Genomic DNA, 22,566 nt, shown 5'->3' on the forward strand with positions numbered 1-22,566 from the left:
ACCAAATTTTATTTTAAATTGCCTTTATTAGCTCTTACTCTAATTTTATCTAAAGATTAAATTAAGATAAATACTCCTCACCACAGTTGGCTTCCTTAAAAATAATATTTACCCAAGCAATAATTAATAGCAAAATGCTACTGATGTTCTTCAAATACTTTTACTGTGATTGTAAATAAAACTGTTAGAATTTTATTACACATTTCTGCTATGGTCCCTAATTGAGTGAAAAATAAGTGATTCCCTTCCCAGATCTTGTAAGACAAGCTTTTGTGAAGCAGCATCTTTGAAAACTATTCTTTTATTTTGGGAGAAAAAAGATTAACAAGCAAAGGGTATTTGCCCTTATGTAAGTGTGAATCCAGGTAGTAGACATTAGTAATTTGATATACCATTAAACACGTATAACTGAAAGGTTTTATTCCCTGTTGTTAACTTTTAATACTTAAGTATGTATGTGAAGAGTAGTTTTTTTGATGTATTTATTTTCTGTTGAAATGCTGTCTTCTGAAAACTTATACTTTCTCTCTATAGAGATTTTAATTGTGAAATTTGGAATTGTTTTGTGATCTGTTTTTTGAAGGGAATATTAAATCTTAGGAGCACAGAAATTTGAAAGAAAAAATTAGGAAACAGGAACATGTGTAATTCAACTTTTTAGTACACTTTCAATATAATTGAGACTATTTTTAGACTCAAAATTAGTTCACTACAGATTTTCTTTCAATTTACCTAATTGAATTGTTGCTTACATTATTTATATTTTTAACTCTGAGAATTTTAGTTATATTGGAACTCTTTCCTTTATTACATTTCTTCAATTCATCAACATTAATAAACATTTCAGTAATGCCTATAGCTCTTGTAAGACAAAATGTACTTACTAGAGCCAATTTACTTTCTTTGTCTTTAAATTAAATAATTATAAACAAGTTATGAAAAAAGGAATGTATAATGTTAGCCTCCTAAAAGCATGCTTCAATTTTGGTCATCCTTTCTATGTAGCATGTTTGTTTTAACAAACAGGTAATGGTAAGAGATTTTCAGGTCAAATTTAGTGATAATTTTTTGTCATTACTTTTGAGGGAACATAGCTAAACTTTGTAATAAAAAAATACTTGCCTTGTTTTATTTGTGATAGTGTCCAAAAGAGGGAGGAAATACCCTTTCTGATAAGAATTGAAAGTCCAGGAATAAATATAATGATGAGAATGAGTGCATGTATCACTGGGGAACTTTCTTCATCTGAGCACATATGAACAATTGATCCTTGTAGTCATATATAGCAGTAAACATTAATAACTTAACAGTCTGAATTCAGTGCAGAAGATATGGAGCATTATTGAAAGATGGAGTCGAGCAGGTGGCACTTTAATATGTTCAGTGTCATGGTTGACTCTAAAGACTAGTCGAATGAAATTACTTGAGGTTCTAAAGATTTAAAAAGCGAACTCATTTTGCTGCACTAAGGAAATGCTACTGATGAGGCTTTCTGTGTCCCTTTTTTCTAGGCTAGAAAATATTAACCCTGAAGAAAATGACATGGTAAGCCATTCTCTGAAGAGATTTCTTGATGTCAGTCTTATATCTTAGAGGCTTAAGTTCAATTGAGTGGGTTTCAAGAACTAAGATGTGGGAAAAAGAAGAATTGACACACTAATAATGTACATCTTTGCTGCAATATGAAAATTCAATAACTTCACTCAGTCAATTTACAATTCACGTGCACCTATTAATTAAAACCCTATATTAAATAAAATATATTAAAATTTCATGTCTGACTAACATATAATGGTGTTGGTAGACATTACAGGAATTACTGAACAGAATAAACAATGCAGACACAGGGATAGCTATTCAGAAGAATGGAGCTGTAATTGTGGATAAAATCTACAAGACGAACGAATGTAAAAAGAGAATAACTGCAGAAGAAATGAATGCAGTGATAGAAGAACGGGAAGCTGCGTTATCTCAGGTAACTCTGCATTTATCTGTAAAAGTATAAACTTAGACTACTCCCTCACTCTATAAAAATTACTTTTACCCAGATATACTTAAGTCACACTACTTTTTAATATATATTTAAAACCATAGTGATTAGATATATTAAAATAATTGCATATTTTGTTACACTACTGTTCAAATATATGCACCCTTATTTCTTAAAACTGTTAACTTGCTACAAAAATACTTAGTTATATATTTTAAAGTAATCACTTTTATATGAAATTTCTTACTAGAGTCTCAATGTTTTGAAGGCTGAGATTTTATCTTTATTACTGTTTTATTCCTAGTATCTAATTTCATACCTTGTAGTAAACATTGATAAATGAATCAAATTATTAGTGTATTCTTTTCTGAACATTACCTTCCCCTTCTTGCTGTAATTGAAACCTGATCACCTCTCTGAGGATAATGCTTCTACTGCAGTCCTCTTAAGTAGTGGCTGCATTCTTTTTCACACCAATTATACCACTGGGCTTGGAGGTTTGTTTCTCATTAGTGTTCTTAGGCCAGTGTTTCTTTTTCTCCTCATACCTACAGCTTTGAAGCTCATGCATCAGACGATACCACCAGTAAACACTCCTATGGAAGTCATCTATACACTCCTATGTCTTTCCTCATATTTGTAAAAGATCTTAGCATTTATTTCAGTATATCTTTCTTTAACCTGCTTCTGTCATACTTATTCATGGTTTAAATCATTTTAGATGATATTTCAAATATTTGGCCTCTTATCTCCATGAATTCCTTCTTTCTAGTGACTTTATGCTCCCCTCTACTTCATCTATGCCTTCCATGATTATATCTGATTCTTTGTCAGTATTAATCTCAGTTTCAAATATGCCACTTTCTGACCACTATCTACTTCTAGCTCATTCACTCTAGAATGCTAACTTTAGCAATTTTTCAACTCCACTGGTACCTATAAAATATTTTCTACTTACTACCTTTCTCTCCACCACTCGTCTGTCAGTTTGTTGTAATGTGGTGGCTTGCATGTTGCTGTGAGGCTGGAGGCTATGCTACTGATAATTCAAATACCAGAAGGGTTACCTGTGGTGGACAGGTTTCAGCGGAACTTTCAGACTAAGATTCAGAAGAAAGAAGGGACCATCTACTTCTCAAAGAATTAGCCAGGGAAAGCCTTACAAACAGAAGTGAAACACTGTCTGATAGAATACTGAAAACCTTTATGAATAGTTCTGAAACTTTGTTGAATATAGTGCCAGAAGAGCCCCTCAGGTTGGAAAGCACTCAAAATACAACTGGGAAAGAGCTGCCTTCTCAAAGTAGAGTCTGCCTTAATGATGTGGATGGAGTAAAGTTTTTGGGACCTCCATTTGCTGATAGAGCATGGCTCAAAATGGGAAGAAAAAGCTACAAACATCCATTAATAATCAGAATATGTGATTGTATGAAGTGTGAATCGAGGAAAATTGAAAGTTGTCAAAAATGAAATGGAATGCATAAAGATGGATATCCTAGGCGTTGTTGTTGTTGTTGTTATGTGCCATCGAGTCGGGCCCGACTCATAGCGACCCCTCCCTGGGTTTCTGAGGCAGTATCACTATGGAAGTAGATTGTCCAACCTTCCTTCTGAGGAGTGGCTGGTGGGTTTGAACCACCAGCCTTCTGATTAGCAGTCAAGTGCCTTAGGCACTGTGCTACCAGAGCTCCAGTGAGCTAAAATGGACTGATTTTGGCCATTTTGAATCAGACAACCCATATGATCTACTATGCTAGGAATGACAAATTGAAGAGGAATGGTGTGGCATTCATCATCACAAAGAATGTTTCAAGATCTATCCTGAAGTACAGTCCTGTCAGTGATAGGATGATATCAGTACACCTACAAGGAAGACCAGTTAATACTACTATTATTCAAATTTACGCACCAACCACCAAAGCCAAAGACGAGGAAATTTAAGATTTTGACCAACTTTTGCAGTCTGAAATTGACCAAACATACAAATCAAGATGTGTTGATTATCACTGGTGATTGGAATGCAAAAGTTGGAAACGAAAAATCACTAGTAGTTGAAAAATATGGCATTGGTGATAGAAATGATGCTGGAGATCACATGATAGAATTTTGCAAGACCGATGACTTATTCATTACAAATACCTTTTTTCAACAAAATAAATGATGGCTACACACGTGGACTTCACCAGATGAGGTACACAGGAATCAAATCAACCACACGTGTGGAAAGAAATTATGAAGAAGGTCATTATATTCAGCCAAAACAAGGCCAGGAGCTAACTGTGGAACAGGCTATCAACTGCTCATATGCAAGTTCAAATTGAAACTGAAGACAATTAAGTCCACAGGAGCCAAAATATGACCTTGATTATATCCCTCCTGAATTTAGAGACCATCTCAAGAATAGATTTGATGCATTGAACACCAGTAACCGAAAACCAGAGGAATTTTGGGATGACATCGAGAACATCAACCGTGAACAGAGCAAAAGGTCATTAAAAAGACAGGAAATGGAGAAAAGACCAAACTGGATGTCAGAAGAGACTCTGAAACTTGCTCTTGAAAGGAGAGTAACTAAAGCAAATGGAAGAAGTGACAAGACAAAAGTACTGAACAGAAGATTCAAAGAGCAGCTCAAGAAGACAAAGTCAGTTACTATAATGAAATGTGCAAAGGCCTGGAGTAAGAAAACCAAAAGGGAAGAACATGTTCAGCATTCCTCAAGCTGAAAGAACTGAAGAAAAAATTCAAACCTCAAGTTGCAATATTAAAAGATTTATGGGCAAAATATTGAATGATGCAGGAAGCATCAAAAAGATGGATACACAGAGTCACTGTACCAAAAAGATTGGTCGATGTTCATCCATTTTAGGAGGTGGCATATGATCAACAACTGATAGCATTAAAGGAAGAAGTCAAAGCTACACTGAAGGAATTGGCAAAAACAAAACTGCAGGAATTTAGGGAATACGCATTGAGATGTTTCAACAAACAGATGCTGTGAAGGAGGTACTTATTCATCTATGCCAAGAAATGTAGAAGACATTCTACCTGCCTGGCTAGCTGACTGGAAGAGATCCATATTTTTACCCATTCCAAAGAAAGGTGATCCCATAGAATGTAGAAATTATAAAACAGTATTATTAATATCACAGACAAGCAAAATTTTGCTGAAGGTAATTAAAAAATAGTTGCAGCAGTGTATTGACAGGGAACTTCAAGAAACGCAAGCTAGATTTCGAAGAGCATGTAGAATGTTGGAGATCATTGCTGATGTTGGATGGATCTTGGCTGAAAGCAGAGAATACCAGAAAGATGTTTACTTGTGTTTTACTGACTATGCAAAGGCATTTGACTGTGTGGATAATAACACATTGTGGGTAACATTGAGAAGAATGGGAATTCCAGAACACTTAATTGTGCTCATGAGAAACCTATACTTAGACTAGGAGGCTGTCATTTGAACAGAATGGGATACTGCATGGTTTAAAATCAGAAAGAAAGTACATTAGGGTTGTGTCCTTTCCCCATACTTACTCAAAGTGCACACGGAGCAAATATTCCTAGAAGCTGGACCGTATGAAGAAGAACACAGCATCAGGATTGGAAGAAGAATCATTAACAACCTGTGATATGCAGACAACACAACCTTAGTTGCTGAAAGTGAAGAGGACTTGAAACACTGACAAAGATTAAATACTACAATCTGCAGTATGAATTGCACCTCAATATAAAGAAAACAAAAATCCTCACAACTGGACCAATAAGCAGCATCACAATAAATGAAGAGAAGACTGAAATTGACTGTCAAAGATTTCATATTACTTGATTCCACAATCAGCACCCGTGGAAGCAGCAGTCAAGAAATCAAATGATGTATTACACTGGCCAAATCTGCTGCAAATGACCTTTTTAATTGAAGACTAAGGTGTGTCTAACCAAAGCAATGGTGTTTTCAATCACTTATGCATGTGAAAGCAGGACAAAGGACAAGGAAGACAGAAGAAGAGTTGATGCTTTTGAGTTGTGGTGTTGGCAAAGAATACTGAAAGTGCGGTGGACGGCCAGGAGAACTAACAAATCTGTCCTGGAAAAGTGCATCCCGAATGCTCCTTGGAAGCGAGAATGACCAGACTTTGTCTCATCTACTTTGGTTATGTTGTCAGAAGGGACCATTGCCTGGAGAAGGATATCATATTTGGTAAAGTGGAGGGTCAGCAGAAAATGAGGGTGGCTCTCAACGAGATGGATTGATACAGTGGCTGCAAGGATGGGCTCAGGTATAGCAAGGATTGTGAGGCTGGTGCAGAACTAGGCAGTGTTTCATTCTCTTTTACAAAAGGTCACTATGAGTTGGAGCTGACTTGAGGGCACCTAACAACAATCACCACCACCTTTTTTCTATTCATCAAACCGCATATATGCTCATTTCTGTCCTTAGCTTAGATTCCATAGCCCATTGTTATTGCCAATTTGCATGTCATATAACTTCAGTTCTTGTGCCTTGTTTTCCTTTTTCCCACTCATGTAGCAAAATCCAAACCATTAAAAAAAAAAAAAAAAAACCTCACTGCCATTGAGTCAATTCTGACTCTTAGCGACTGTACAGGACAGTCACTGCATAAGGTTTCCAATGCTGTAAATCTCCTTGGAAGCAGACTGCCTTGTATTTCTTCGTGGAGTCCTGGTGGGCTCAAACTGCTGACCTTTTGGTTAGCAGTTGAGTGCTTTAACCAGTGTGCCAGTTCAACTCTCTGACTATTCTATATGATCTCAACTTGGGAGGGAGAAAAATCACACAAATTTGTTGACTATAAACTTTATCTTAAATTCATGACCACACTGCCAGAGGCAAGGAGTCCACATCTTCTGACCTCCTCTAACCCCACAAGAGGAAGACAGAATCACTGTCAGTAGCCCAAGACCTATTCCTGTGAGGCCAGACATGCTGCCTCCCTCCAGCCCTTCCCCAACCCTGACACCAACTGTTCCTCCCACAGCACCTACCACCTCTCTGCTGGGTTTGATAATTCACTGCAGTGGCCACACAGAACTCACAGATTATGAGGTTTATTAAGGAAGCACCAGGCTACAATTCAAGTTCACAAATGCATTTAGTCTCTTGCATCCAGCTGTCTCTCTCAGCAGTGTGTGTCTCTCATGTCTTTCAGAAGCGTGTTTCTCTCAGCAGCACATCTTTCTCAGCCAGCAGTCAGAGAGACTCCTTCTGCCTCTAGCAGGGTTCATTTTGAGCCTGGCAGAGTGGCCAAACTAACCAATCCCAACAACAAAATTCCGTATATCTGAGAGAGAGAGAAAACTTCCCAGGAGATTTCTTTGTGCCACTGTCCACAGAACTACCCAGGTGCATAACTTTAACAATCAGGAGCTACTCAGTTGCTCATGGCAAATTCCACCATGGAGTTGACAAAGACTTATGGCTAGAAAAGCTACACTATGTAATTTACTACAACGCAGGCCACCCCCTGGCTTTTCTAGCCATTATCCCTTCAAAAATTAAATCTCCTTCACTATCAGTTTAAGAATAACCACATCCATAGAAGTGTGTATGCCAGTCACTTGATGCCTTGATCGTTCCCCATTTTAGATAGCCAATTTCTAATTTGCCCATCCCTCTGGTAGCATAGTGCCTAAGGCATTTGACTGCTAACCAGAAGACTGGTGGTTCAAACCCACCAGCCACTCCTTGGAAGGCAGATGGGCAATCTACTTCTGTAGTGATACTGCCTCGGAAACCCAAGGAGGGGTCGCTATGAGTCAGGTCTCACTCGAGGGCACATAACAACAACAACAACATCAAACCAATACTGTGAGGAAACAATCATGTTCCTTTCTCATTGAAGAATCTTCCATTCTGCTTGGAAACTTTGGGCATCTGCATCCACAAACAAGCAAAGTCCAGCCCAGCACAAGCCATCAAATTGCAGCAACTTAACACAGCTCAGTGTCAAACACCTTCCTCTTCATTTGGTTGGGTTCTGGTCAGCTCATGCCTAGCCATCCCAGCTAGGTCATGGATACCAGCTGCCAAGTTTGGGAGTCACACTCTTCCCTTCACTTCAGACCAGCCAGCACTTTCTTTCACATCTTCAGTCCTCAGGAACTATTTCAATGCCTGTAGGCTCACAACTCCTTGCACTTCAGACCAGCCAGCCCTTCCTCGTATCCCCAGCCTCTGTGTCCTAGGTCAAAGAGTACCAAACTCAGCCCATTTCTTCTTTGCTGACTTCCCCCATTTCCGCTTATGTGGACCCAGCTGGTCACAAGCGAGTAACATACAAGCCAACTGCTCACTGGCTTCCTTTAGCTTTCAGTCCTCAGAGGAATTTCTCTCATGGACCATGATTTTCCTGCCTCGATGCATCCAAAGCATATCTGCTTGCTCAAAATTAAAAAAACAAGCAATCTTTTTTTTTTCCCCCTTTGAGTCCTGTTTTCAAATGTAGGTTTTCTGTTCTCTCAGTAGTTCTAGTTGGGGCTCAGGTTTTCTACCTAAGTCCCTAATACTCTAAACACAGGGCTTGAAACAAAAGCTGTGTTTCTTCTGGGCTATTTCCCCTTTTAACATAGCCAATCAAGTATCAGCTGAAAGAGTACTTACACACTCTCCGTTATCCATACTCCATAATCATTTTAACGTACAACTAGATAAGAGAACATGCAGTATTCATAGTACATTCAGATAAATACATAATCCAAAACATAATCCTTTTTAAGACATTGCAGTTTGATCTTTTCACCTTGATGACCTTCCCATTCTATGTATATGTCCTTGGGCCTTTGGCTGGGTGTAACCAAAAACCCTAGCCTCTGCATCAATGATCTCTTTTAATAAGTAACACCAACCAAACTAACCATCTAAGAATCCAAAGTTTCCCTTCCCAGGCCCCTTCCTTCTTTCTTTTACAGAGTCACATGCTTCTATGAGTCTGGAGTCACTACAATGGATCCCACTCCTGACACAAACTGCCAAAGAGGCAAGGAGGCTGCATCTTCTGACCTCCTCTAACCCCACAAGAGGAAGACAGAATCACCATCAGTAGCCCAAGGCCTATTCCTGCAAGGCCAGACATGCTGCCTCCCTCCAGCCCTTTCCACAACCCTACACCAGCCATTCCTCCCACAGCACCCGTCACCTCTCTTCTGGGTTCAGTAATTCACTGCAGTGGCCACACAGAACTCACAGATTATGGGGTTTATTAGGGAAGCACCAGGCTACAATTCAAGTTCAGAAATGCACTCTGTCTCTTGCAGCCAGCCATCTCACTCAGCAACCGGCAGTCTCAGTAGCACATCGATCTCTCAGTAGTGCATGTCTCTTGCAGCATGTGTCTCTCACATCTCTTTCTCAGTAGTATGTGTCTCTCATGTCTCTCTCTCTCAGCAATGTGTGTCTCTCATGTCTCTCAGGAGCACATTTCTCTCAGCAGCATGTCTTTCTCAGCCAGCAGACTCCTTAGAGAGACTCCTTCTGCCTCTAAAAGGGCTCCTTTCAAGCCTGGCTGAGTGGCCAAACTAACCAATCCCAGTAACAAAATTCTATACACCTGAGAAAGAAACAGAAAACTTCCCAGAAGATTGCTTTGTGCCACTCACCACAGAACTACCCCAGGTGGATAACTTTAACAATCAGGAGCTATTCAGTTGCTCATGGCAAATCCCACCATGGAGTTTACAAAGACGCATGGCTAGAAAAGCCATACCAGGTAATTTACTACACCACACCACCATTTTCAAGTAAAGATGTTCTGGTGTGCAATGGTTAAGCTCCTAACCAAAAGGTCAATGGTTTGAACCCATCAGCTGCTCTGCAGGAGAAAGGTGAGACAGTCTGCTTCTGCAAAGATTTACAAACTTGGAAACCCCATGGGGAAGTTTATTCTATCCTATGGGAGCTCTCGTGGCATAGTGCCAAAGGCATTTGAATGCTAACCAGAAGGCTGGTGGTTCAAACCCACCATCTACTCCTCAGAAGGAAGGTTGGTATCACTTCTGAAGGGATACCACTTCAGAAACCCAAGTAGGGGTCAGTATAAGTTAGACTTGATGACAGCTTGGTTTGGTTTGTATAGAGTCCCTGGAGCTGTGGTGGCATAGTGTCTAAGTCATTGACTGCTAACCAGAAGGCTGGCAGTTCAAACCCACCAGCCATTCCTTGGTAGCAAGACTGGGCAATCTACTTCCATAGAGATACTGCCTCGGAAACCCAAGGAGGCGTCATTATGAGTCAGAATCAACTCGATGGCAGTGAGTTTCATTTGGTTTGGTTATAGGATCCCTATGAGTCAGTATTGATTTGATGACAGTTTGCCTTTATTGTTACCTGACAGTCTTCTTGCCTTTGATTAGTCTATTCACTTTCTTCTCTAGAGCACTATTTTATTTCTTTTCCTTCCTCAGATATACCATCATTAAAATAGAAAACTTCTACATATCTCCAGAATATCAACTACTAACCTACGTGCATTTGCACTTACATCCTATGTGTCTATTTAAGGACAACCTGTCTACTTCTACACTAGTTTGAAACTTTTTTTGCCTGCTTAGGCTTATCATTTAACCAGTTGTCCTTTTACTCTCCTACTTCATGAAATATTTCCTTTTAATTCATTTATTTCATCTTCCACAATGCTTTACTATCTCTAATGGCAGCTGGATGGAAGTTTTGTTCAATCTTGGTCTGCTTTTGTTTCACCCTGTACTTTGGGTTTTGTCTCTGGGCTATCACCTGAAGGCTGTCCTCACTAGGGCTACTACTCTTGACAGACTGGACTTTGGTCTTTGTCTCCTCTGTATTGTAAGACTGTAGAAAACTCCCATTAGTCTTTTCATAAACATTCAGGTTAGCGTTTGAACTTTCTGCCCTATACAGATTTAGAATTTGGAAAAGGATTTGAGGGGAAAATCAGTCTCACATCTCCAGTTTTGTCATTTTAGCCATACTTAACTGCCAAAAACTTGACTAGTTTCTCTGTTATGCCAGAATCTGCAAAATATCCAGGGGAAAAAAATGAATGCAGATCCTCAAATCACCTCTCTCCAGTTAATTCCCCTTCAGAGTCTTAGGCACTCAGGTCATCATTGCAGTAGTGGCCCTATGTTGCCTTTAAATGGATGGTTTTTCTTTTTAGTCTGGCTTCTCTTGTTCCAGGCTGGATCATTGGTCTGCCACAAATTATTCTGTCCTACCTAGAAGTAGAAACCTGTTACCTTTAGAGTAGAATTGGAAAAATCCTTAGAGTTTTAAAATAGGCAAATGTTTTTTTCACTATTGAACTTTAGCAAGTGTATTCATTCATAGATATTCATTAGATTATTAAGGAGATAGCCAAAACTATTTTCATGTGCTTGGAAACGAATATTATAGCATAAACTCAAATATTTGATTTTTTTTATCATTTATTTTCTTAAGTTAACTGAAAATAAACACATGGAGAATAATTAAATATTGACTGTCACCCCTCCCTCTTCCTCTTTCCTTTGCCCACTGCCTTTTATGGCATAAAAAAAAAAAAGATAAATAAAAAAATTCAACATTTGGTATTATTTCTCAGCATATTCTTATTTATGAATATAAATACACACACACACATATACATGCATATATCACTACAATATATTTATGGTTATGTTTTATAAAGAAGTAGTAGTTGTTTATTTTAATTTGTACATTTGCCAAGTGCCCTGGCCCTAGTACTATTCCTTTTAATTTATATGTAGAGTCATTATAAATTTATTATTCCAAATGGAAACTTTTCATTACCTTAATTTTTAAAAAAACAAACTTATTTTGGAATAGTTTCAGGTTTATAGAAGAGTTTCAAAGATACTGTAGTATAGAGAGTTCCCGCATACCCTTCACCCAATTTCAGTTTCCTCTAAATTTATCATTTTACATTTCTGTGGTACAATTGTCAAAACTAAAAAACCAGCATTCCCACATTACTGTTAACTTCATTCCAGACTTTATTTTGATTTTACCTATTTTTCATTAAAGGAGCTCTGGTAGCATAGTGCCTAAGGCATTTGACTGCTAACCAGAAGCCTAGAGGTTCAAACCTACCAGCCAGTCCTCAGAAGGAAGGTTGGGCAATCTACTTCTGTAGTGATATGGCCTTGGCAACCCAAAGAGGGGTCGCTATTTGTCGGGTCCGACTTGACGGTACATAACAACAATAACAACAATTTTTCATTAATGTCTTTTTGTTCCAGGATCCAATCTAGGCTACTACATTATATTTAGCTGTCTTTTAGCTGTCTTGCCTCTCCAGTTTTCTCTGGCCTGTGTCAGTTTTTCATTTTTTTCCCCCCCATGACTTTGACTGTTTTGAGGCATAGTTGCTCAGGTATTTCATATGGAAATTTTCTCAATTTGGGTTTGTCTGGGTTTGTCTGATGCTTTTCTCATGTTTAGACTTAGTTTTTGGAAAGAATACTGCAGAGATTACACCTTAAAGCTATTGTTTAACTTTAAGATCTTTTCTATTTCTACTGTGTCTTCTGTAGAGTGCCAATGAGCTCTGGTGGCACAGTCCCTAAGTCATTTGACTGCTAACCAGAAGGCTGGTAGTTCCAACCCCCCAGTTGCTCCATAGAAGGAAGATGGGGCAATCTACTTTCGTAAAGATTGACCACCTGGGAAACTCAATGGGAGTAGCTATGAGTCAGAATCAAATCTGGCAGTGGGTTTGCTTTGGTCTAGGTCTGTATAGTGGTAGGACTATAAAGTGACACTTGTAACTTTAGTCATTTCCTATATTAAAAATCTTCAAATTTGGTGAGAAATCTTTTGTTATGTTTGTTAATTTATTCTCCTAATCAAGTTAAAATAACTTCCTTGAAATAGCCTCCTTAAAATCTTACCTTTTTCAGATGAATCTTTATATTCTTATTTATTCTAAAATCTTGTCCCCTGCCTCTTCTGTCCCAAACTGAGAACTGAATGCTTTACAGTGTTTCACAGGATGAATTAAAATGTTGATAATTAGCTTCACTTGATCAAAGAATTTTCTGTCTCACAAAAAAAATCTTTCATTCTTTCTTCTTTGTCATTTTTTTTGGCTCATCCATACTCAAATATTATATTAGTTTATAGAAATACCTGGATGTAGAGGATAAAGCTGGAAACTTCTACTTCTTCACTATCTTCCTTTTCTAAGATCTTTCACTTTTTCATTCTATACAAACAAAAATTTAGAATTGTAAATGGAAGCATTTTCAAGAATTGTAGGATTTAAGTTTCATAAAAACATAGAAACTATCTACTTATATAATCCACTAATTTGGGGAATCATATCGATGGCTGATCTTCAGTTTAGCCATATATCCATCTTTTCTTAACTATCTACCCACTGTTACCAGTATTAGCCTCTAAAAGCTAAGTTCTACAGGCTAGGCTTCCAGGCACAGTTGCATCCAGATCATACACCAGTAAGCTACAGAAGAATCCTGGAACTACCCAAGAGTGGTAGCGTTTATTAGGTTTGAAGGTTGACCTTATTGAGAGCTGCCTTAATTCAAATTACCATCCCTAGAGGTTCTGGCAAAATTAGGATAGCTCTAGGGTGTTTTTTTATTTCCAAGGATTTGCATACATAGGTAGGACCTGGCAGCAGAAGGGTTTGGGCCTTGTTGACATTTATAGTTGGTAGAATAATATTGCAGAGATTTTCCTTGATAGGATCCCAGCTGGTGCCTTAGCACTAGAAGAGGTACCCTGCCCCTGAAAGCTGAAATTAGCAAAAATTAGTAAAGGAGCCCAAGTGGCACAATGGTTAAACGCTTGGCTGCTAACCGAAAAGCTGGCAGTTCAAACCCACCCAACAGCTCTGTGGGAGAAAAGCCTGATAATCTGCTTGCCCAGAGATTATAGGGTAGAAACCGTATGGGGCTGTTATACTCTATCACATGGCGTTGCTGTCAGTTGAAATTGACTTGACTTCACCTAAACAACAAGGAATCCAGAACCTAAATGGAGGATGTGGCATTCTCTAGGCACAAGGAAATTACTTTTGTGGCAACCAAACCAAAAAACCAGTCACTGCCATTGAGTTGTTTCTGACTCAAAGCAATGCCCATTGGATTTCCAAGGCTGTAAATCTTTAGAGAAGCAGCTGTCCCATCTCTCTTCTGCAGAGGAGCTGGTGGGTTTGAACCACTGACCTTTTGGTTAGCAGCCAAATGTTTTAACTACTGTACCACCAGGGTTCCTGTGGCAATAGAGAACTACAAAGAACTTGAATAGATATGGATGCTGCTGGCAAGCTGATAAATTTAGTGGTGGGAACGTGGGGCGTGGTGTCATTCCTTTTCTCAGGTTATTTTAGATTCTCAGTGGGATGGGTTGGTGAATGGTGCTGAATTTATAAAAAAGAAGGGATAGGTTGAAATAGTTGTTTTGGTGAACTAATGAACTAATGAAAGGCATGACAGACAGATCTGAATGTTTATTTAAAAATTAGGGTAATGAATTTAAAGTGAAACCTGTCAGGAAAGTTTATGATTTCTTCTAGCAACATTCAGATCTTGGGTGTTGTGATAATTGATTTTAACTAGAGTTAGCATTTTGATGGGTGAAGGACAAGAGAGTCATTACAGTGATGGACCATAGACTGTTCCCTGGGTAAAGAGGAAGGAGACTAATGAGTGACTTAAAGGAAACTGAGGAAAGTGTAGGGTCACAGACAGCCAGATGCTGGATAGTAAGGGGAAAAAAAAAAAGCCTGGTAGACCCATGGAGTAGATGTTTTGGTTCCTCACATAATTGTTTTTCTTGGAGTTCTGTAATGTACTATAGTCAAGAGAAACAGACACTTGAAATAAAGATATTGAAAGTATTCCAAGTACTTACATTAAGTGTAAGTTTCAATGTGTATTTAGTGGGAAACAAACAAACAAACAAACTAAATGATAGTTATTTTTCAACACAGAAGGCCAATGGTAAAAGAAAGGGAGCATATTTATGGAGAAGGTAGAAATAATTTAAATATAAATAATTTAAAACTTAGAATTTTCTCTCTTTATTGTACTACAGAAATTAAGGACTGATAAGATAAATGTGTTAGGATATTTCTATTTCAGGATTCTAAAGTCAATCCTAGAACCTTCCTGGGTTGTTATGAACTTCTCATTTGATGTTCTTTGGGATCAGAACCAACCAGTAACCAGTTGTTGTTGAGTCTGTTCCGGCTCATGGTAGCCCCTGCATGTCAGAGTAGAACTGTGCTGCATAGGATTTTCAATTGCTGATTTTTCAGAAGTAGATCCTCAGGCCTTTCTTCACTGTTGAAAGCCAGATGAGATTAGGAAGTCTCACATAAACTAACTAACACATTTGAAGAGGAATCCCAAAACCTTGTCTAGTGAGATAACCATTAAAATTAAAACTATGCATGTTAGTGGAGGGAATGAAAATGATTCTATAACTTAGTTTTTTCACTTACCCTTTATTTATGTTATCTTCACTTTGTATCCCTCCTAATTAGCTTTGTTGGTAGGTGCCCTTGAGTCAGTGTCAACTCAGTGACCCTGTGTACAACAGAACCGAACACTGCCTGGTCCTGCACCGTCCTCACATCATTGCCGTGCTTGAGCCCACTGTAGCAGCCATTGTGTCCATTTCATTTAGGGCTTCCCGGTTTTTGCTGACCCTCTGCTTTACCCGGCATGATAGATAGCCTTCTCCAGGGACTGTTCCCTTCTGATAACATAATCAAAGTGTGAGAGATGAAGTTTGGCCATTGCATCTTCTAAGGGGGCATTCCTGCTATATTTCCTCTAAGACAGATTTGTTCATTCTCCTAGCAGTCCTTGGTAAATTCAGTATTCTTCACCAACACAACTCAAATTCATCAATTCTTCTTCCTTATTCACTGAGCTCTCACATGCGTATGAGGTAATTTATTGGAAATACCATGGTGCACCTTAGTCTTCAAAGTGACCTCTTTTAAAAAGGTCTTTTGCAGCAGATTTGCCCAATGCAAATACATCATTTGATTTCTTGACTGCTGCTTCCATAGGCATTGATTGTGGATCCAAGTAAAATGAAATCCTTGACAACTGAATCTTTTCTCCAATTATCATGTTGTTTGTGGATGCAGTTGTGAGGACATTTGTTTTCTTTAAGTTGAGGTGTAATCCATATTGAAGGCAGTGGTCTTTGATCTTCCAGTAAGTGCATTAAGTCTTCTTTACTTTCAGTAAGCAAGGTTGTACCATCTGCATATCACAGGTTGTTAATGAGTCTTCTTCCAGTCTGATGCCACATTCCTCATGCAGTCCAGCTTCTTGGATTATTTGCTCAGCTTACAAATTGAATAAGTATCATCAAAAGATACAACTCTTATTTATACCTTTGCTAATTTTAAATCATGCAGTATCTCCTTGGTCTGTTTGAACAACTGCCTCAGGGTCCATATGTACAGGTTTTTCATAAGCACAGAGAGCTGTTCAGGAACTCCTATTCTTTGCAGTGTCATCCATCATTTGTTATGAGCCACACAAGTCCAATGCCTTTGTATAGTCAGTAAAACACAAAGAAATATCTTTCTGGCATTCTTTGCTTTCAGTAAAGATCTGTCTGACATAAGCAATGATATTTCTTGTTCCAGATTCTCCTGAATCTCTATTTTTGGCTGTTCCATGGTGATGTACTACTGCAACAGTTTTTGAATTGTCTTCAGCAAAATTTTACTTGTAGATGGTATTAATGATATTGTTTATTAATTTCCACATTCTTTTGAATCACCTTTCTTTAGAATGGGCACAAATATGGATTTCTCCCAGTCAGTTGGCTAGGTAGCTATCTTCCAAATTTCTTGGGATAAATGAGTGAGAGCCTCCAGAGCTGTGTTTGGTGAAACATCTCAATGGGTAGGCCGTCTATTCCTGGAGCATTGTTTTTCTCGTATGCATTCAGTACAGCTTGTACTTCTTCCTTCAATACGATTGCGTCTTAATTATATGCCATCTCCTGAAATCATTGAACATCAACCAATTCTTCTTGGTACAGTGACTGTATATTCCTTACATTTTTTTTTGATACTTCCTGCCTTGTTCAGTATTTTACCCATAGTATCCTTCAGTATTGCAACCAGAGGCTTGAATTCTTTCTTCAGTTCTTTCAGCTTGAGAAATGCCGAACATGTTCCTCCCCTTTGATTTTCCAACTCTAGGTCTTTGTGCATTTCATAATAATAGTTTACTTTGTCTTCTCAAGCTGCCCTGTGAAATCTTCTATTCCGCATTTTTACTTCTTCATTTCTTCCCATTAACTTTAGCTCCTCTCTGTTCAAGAGCACGTTTCAGAGTCTCTTTTGACATCCATTTCAGTCTTCTCTTTCCCGTATTTTTAATGACCTTTTCTCACAACTCATCTGGTCTTTGGTCATTGGTGTTGAATACATCAAATCTACTCTTCAGATGGTTTCTAAGTTCAGGTGGGATAATACTGCATGTCATATTTTGGCTCTCATGGACTTGTTTTAATTTTCTTCACTTCAACATAAACTTGCATATGAGTAATTGATAATCTGTCCCAAAGTTGGCCTCTGGTCTTATTCTGACTGATCATATTGAGCATTTCCCTCTTCTCTTTCCAGAGATGTAGTCGATTTTATTCCAGGGTATTCCATCTGGTGAGGTCCATGTGGTCAGTTGGCATTTATGTTTAAAGAAGGTATTTCCCATGAATAAGTTGTTGGTTGTATGAAATTCTATCATGAGATCTTTGACATCATTTCTATCATTAAGGCCATATTTTCCAACTACCAATCTTTGTTTCCAACTTTTACATTCCAATCATTAGTAATTATCAATACATCTTGATTGCATGTTTGGTCAATTTCAGACTGCAGAAGTTGGAAAAAATCTTCAATCTCTTCATGTTTGGCTTTAGTGGTTGGTTTGTAAATTTGAATAATAGTAGTATGAATTGGTCCTCCTTGTGGGTGTATGGATATTATCCTATTGCTGACAGCATTGTACTTCAGGATAGATCTTAAAGCATTCTTTTTGACTCCATTCCTCTTCAATTTGTCATTCCTGGCATAGTAGATCATATGATTCTCTGATTCAAAATGACCAATGCTAGTAAGCATAAAATAATTGTCATTGAGTTGATTCCAACTCATTGTTAGCCTATAGGACAGAATAGAACTGCCTATATAGATTCCAGGAGCTCTGGTAGTGTAGTGCCTAAGGGACTTGACTGCAACCAGAAGGCTGGTGGTTCAAACCCATCAGCCACTCCTCGGAAGGAAGGTGAAGCAATCTACTTCTGTAGCAATACTGCCTCAGAAACCCAAGGATGGGTCACTATGAGTCGGGTCCAACTTGACGGCATATAACAACAACATATAGATTCTAAGACTGCAAATCTTTATGGAAGCAGACTGCTTCATCTTTCTCCTATTCATCAGCTGGTGAGTTTGAACCACCAGCATTTTGGTTAGTAGTCAAATGCTTTAACCACAGCACCAGCAGAGGTCCTACTAATTAGCACAGTGCCTAGCACATTATTATAACAAAATAATTTGTTAGTTAGAAGTTTATGAACAATAAGTTCATCCTCCAAAACAAATAAATCATAACATTTAGTTTCATTTTTCAGGAAAAGTAGAAAACATGTTTAATATTCTTTATTATAGTGGCTGTAAAATTTTTATTAGTTTTTTTTTTCCCCTATTTGGTAATTTGCTTTTCAGTCTGTCATACAGTTATTTGCATATGTGTTGTTAACCAGTCCATCCTGCTTAAATATATTTTTGCTATTTTATCTGTTCTAATAACTTTCCTTTTTTCTCATTATAAAACTTTTATGACTTTTTGAAAGTGTTGCTAACTTAGAAAGTATAGCTAAGCAGAAAGAAGAAGAGATTACTCATAAGCTCACTTCCTGGAAAGTAATCATGTACGAATTATGTACCTTTTTTTAATGCATTTTATTGAAATACAATTTATGTACAATGAAATACACAAAACTAAAGTGACATGGGTCAATGGTTTTTGTTTTCTGGTTTTTTTCAGTGTTTCCTTCCCTCCCCTCCCAATGCTGGCAACCAACAAAGTTTCCCTCCATATATAAACCTTTCCTTGACCTTCCACAACAAACGAACTAATACTATATCTGTCCTTCTGTGATTGACTTATTTCACTCAGCATAATGTCCTCCAAGTTCATCCATGTTATGTGGTGTTTTGCAGACTCTACATTATTCTTTAGTGCTGCACAGTATTCCATTGTGTGTATGTGCCATAGTTTGGTCATCCACTATTCCATTGATGGGCACGTAGGTTGTTTCCATCTTTTTGCTATTGTAAATAGTGCTGTAATGAATGAGGGTGTGCATATATCTGTTCCCGTTCTGGCTCTCACCTCTCCAGGATGTATACCTGGTAATGGGATTGCTGGGTCAAATGGTATCTCCAATTCCAGCTTTCTAAGGAATTGCCATACTGCTTCCCACAGTGGTTGTATCACTTCACAGTCCCACCAGCAGTGTATAAGCGTCCCAATTTCTCTACATCCCCGTCAGTATTTGTTACTTTCTGTCTCATTGAACCTTGCCATCAGTGCTGGGGTGAGATGGTATCTCATTGTTGTTTTGATTTGCATCTCTCTGATGACCAGTGATCATGAGCATCTCTTCATGTATTTGCTAGCCACCTGAATATCCTTGGTGAAGTGTCTATTCATCTCTTCTGCTCATTTTTCAATTGGATTGTTAATTCCTTTGGTGTTGAGGCATTGGAGTTTTCTATAAATCTTAGAGATAAGTCCCTTGCCAGATACGTAATTATCAAGCACTATGAATTTGTTGCTGTCATTTTTGTTATGTACTTTTTCATAGTGTTGATTTCTTTGTTCCATGTAATTTTCTGTGCTGAGCTCATTTTGTTTATGAATCGTATTATCACTTCCTTCGTTGCTATTGTTTTAGTATTTGCTAAGTATTTGTGCTGGTATTCTTTTTTATTTTGATGTGAAGGTTTATCATTTTTCTTTGAGGTTACCCTGTGATTTATAGTTTTCTTCCCAAGTTTAGAACAGTCAGTTCTATCTTGTAGTTGTCTTGACTTCCCTACCATTTTGAAGTTCTGTAACTACAGTTTTTCCCCTCTTTTTGGTTTGTGGTTGTCCTCATTTGTCAATTGATGTCTCTGGTTCCCTGTTTACAATCTTGTAGGCTTATTTACTTTGGATACTTCCATGGCTGGGTTGGTTTCTGGGTTATGTCACCATGTATGTTAATGGTTAGTTGTTGTTGGCTGTTGTTACTTCTCTGTCCATAGTACTCCCTTTAGCATCTCTTGTAAGGTTGATTTAGTTTTAATAAATTCCCTTAATTTATGTTCATCTTTCATCATAGCAGGAAAATTCTCTTCCAACAAATCTTCAACAGTTTTTTCTGTGGTTTTGTTTGCCTCTTCCCATTCTGGAATTCTGATTACACACAGGTTATTCCTTTTGATGATATCCTACATGAACTTTAGGCTTTCTTCATTTTGTTTTGAGCTTTTTTTCTGTTGATTGCTTTCTAAAGAAGTATTGAGGTATTTGCCTTCAATCTCACTAATTCTGTCTTCCATTGAGTCTACTCTACTCCTTTACCCATTCAATGTCTTATCTATTTCTGAAAATTTAGTACTAATCTTCTGGATTTCTATGTGTAGATTTTGCATCATTTCTAAATTTTCATTTATTTTGTCATTCTGTTCTTGTATTGTTTCTCAAAGTTGTTCTCGGGTTTTCTCTGTGTTTTCCTTAATTATGTCAGTGTTTTCCTAGATCTGTCTCTCAATTCTTTGAAGATACCTAAATATAATTTTTTTGAATTCCTTATCAGGGAATTCCAATGCTGCATCTTCCTCAGGGATGTGTTTTGGGTATGTATCCTTGTCCCTTGTTTCTCCTGCTTTTTCTTGCTTCTTTTGTGGACTGTGATGCTCTGTTGTCTCTGAGGCATTGTGACATTTTTGTGTTTGTATTAAATTGGTGATTGTATGTTTGAATGACTTGCCCATGGTTTTTGTTTTCTTTGTTTGTTATCTCAATAAGTAGGGTACTGTGCTGTGCTCCTCTGTTTGCTAGTTGGTAGCACATATGCACTCACCACCTGTCTCCTTTCCTGTTGCAAGCCTCCCATATGTCCCTGCTGTCCTTGGCCAACACAGCCTATTCTTAGATCCCAGGAATCCAAATGAGAATGCTGTCACTTTAAATATCCAACATGGCCACTGCTTGTAAACATTCAAAATGGCTGCACCCTTGGTCACTTTAAATATCCAAAATGGCCGTTGCTTATAAACATTCAAAATGGCTGCACCCTCAGTCACTTTAAATATCCAAAATGGCCATCGCTTGTAAACATTCAAAATGGCTACACCCTCAGTCAATTTAAATATCCAAAATTTCTGCTGCGTGTAAAGAATCAAAATGGTTGCACCCTCTGGACAGTGGAAAGTCCATAGCTCAGGTTGTCTCCCTCCTTGCTGTTTCCCTTCCTAGTCATAGGCCACTAGCACAGCCATCCCTGTAGCCCTTGGTGACCAGGGCTGATCTTTAGGTCAATTCTCAGGTTCTAACACTACTTGGAAATATTCACACTGTTGGTTCCATCAGCATAGCTGACAGTCCACTCCTCCAACCATCTCCATACTGACTGTTTTTGTTCAGGTTTTTCCACTAGTGGGTGCCTAATCCACTTCTTTATAGTTCCTTTCAAAGCTCAGGGCTCCAGGATTATCTTCTGTATCTCTGTCAATTGGTTTCTCTTTTCTTTTTTGAAGAGGGTCTGTGGAACTTGTTGCCTATTCCTCCATCTTCTAGAAGTCTCTTACCTTTTCTTTTAATGCATATTATATCCTAAATACTACTTTGTAACCTGATTTTTCACTAACTGATTTTTACATTTTGTCAGATATTCTTCTAATTTTATGAGGTAGGTGTGCTAAGAGTTGTTGCACTGGATTTTCTATAAGCACAATCATGTCATCTATGAATAATGATAATGGAGCATTATCGTTGGTAGAATTCTCCCCTTCCGTGCAGGAGACCTGGGTTCGATTCCCAGCCAATGCACCTCAAATGCAGCCACCACCCATATGCCAGTGGTGGATTGTGTGTTGTTATGATCCTAAACAGGTGTCAGTGGAGCTTCCAGACTGAGACATAGTAGGAAGAAAGGCATAGTAATCTACTTCCAAAAATCAGTCAGCGAGAACTCTTTGGATCAAAGCAGTCTTATCCCGTTGTCCATAGGTTCACTGAGAATTAGAAGCCACCTCAATGGCAGCTAATAACAAGAATGAATAATGTTTCATTACTTTCTTTTTAAACTGTATTCCATTGTATACTATCTTATCAAACTGCCTGTGATCTCCAATTTCCTATTAAAATGGAAGATGTGAAATGAGCATCCTTTCCTTATTCCCAAACTCATGCAGAAATTGTTTGATGTTTTACCATTAGGAATGTCACCTATAGGTTTTTTGGTAGATATTCTCTATCCGCTTAAGAAGGTTCTAGTAATACTCAGTTTGCTAGACATATTTTTCGTG

At 38.1% G+C, this 22,566-nt stretch overlaps 1 protein-coding gene across 1 annotated transcript in view; it reads left to right on the forward strand.

Annotated features, from left to right (window-relative positions):
• Window positions 1-22,566, forward strand: part of MIPOL1 (mirror-image polydactyly 1) — a 297,381-nt gene that overhangs the window by 34,250 nt on the left and 240,565 nt on the right. The window contains exons 5-6 of the mRNA XM_042780654.1: window positions 1,512-1,545; window positions 1,805-1,975. Coding sequence (XP_042636588.1) covers window positions 1,512-1,545; window positions 1,805-1,975 — 205 coding nt within the window. The remainder of the gene's footprint in view (window positions 1-1,511; window positions 1,546-1,804; window positions 1,976-22,566) is intronic.

Source organism: Orycteropus afer, unplaced genomic scaffold (genome assembly GCF_000298275.1).
Source record: "Orycteropus afer afer isolate SDZICR_OR568_19922 unplaced genomic scaffold, OryAfe1.0 scaffold00051, whole genome shotgun sequence".
NCBI classification, from domain to species: domain Eukaryota; kingdom Metazoa; phylum Chordata; class Mammalia; order Tubulidentata; family Orycteropodidae; genus Orycteropus; species Orycteropus afer.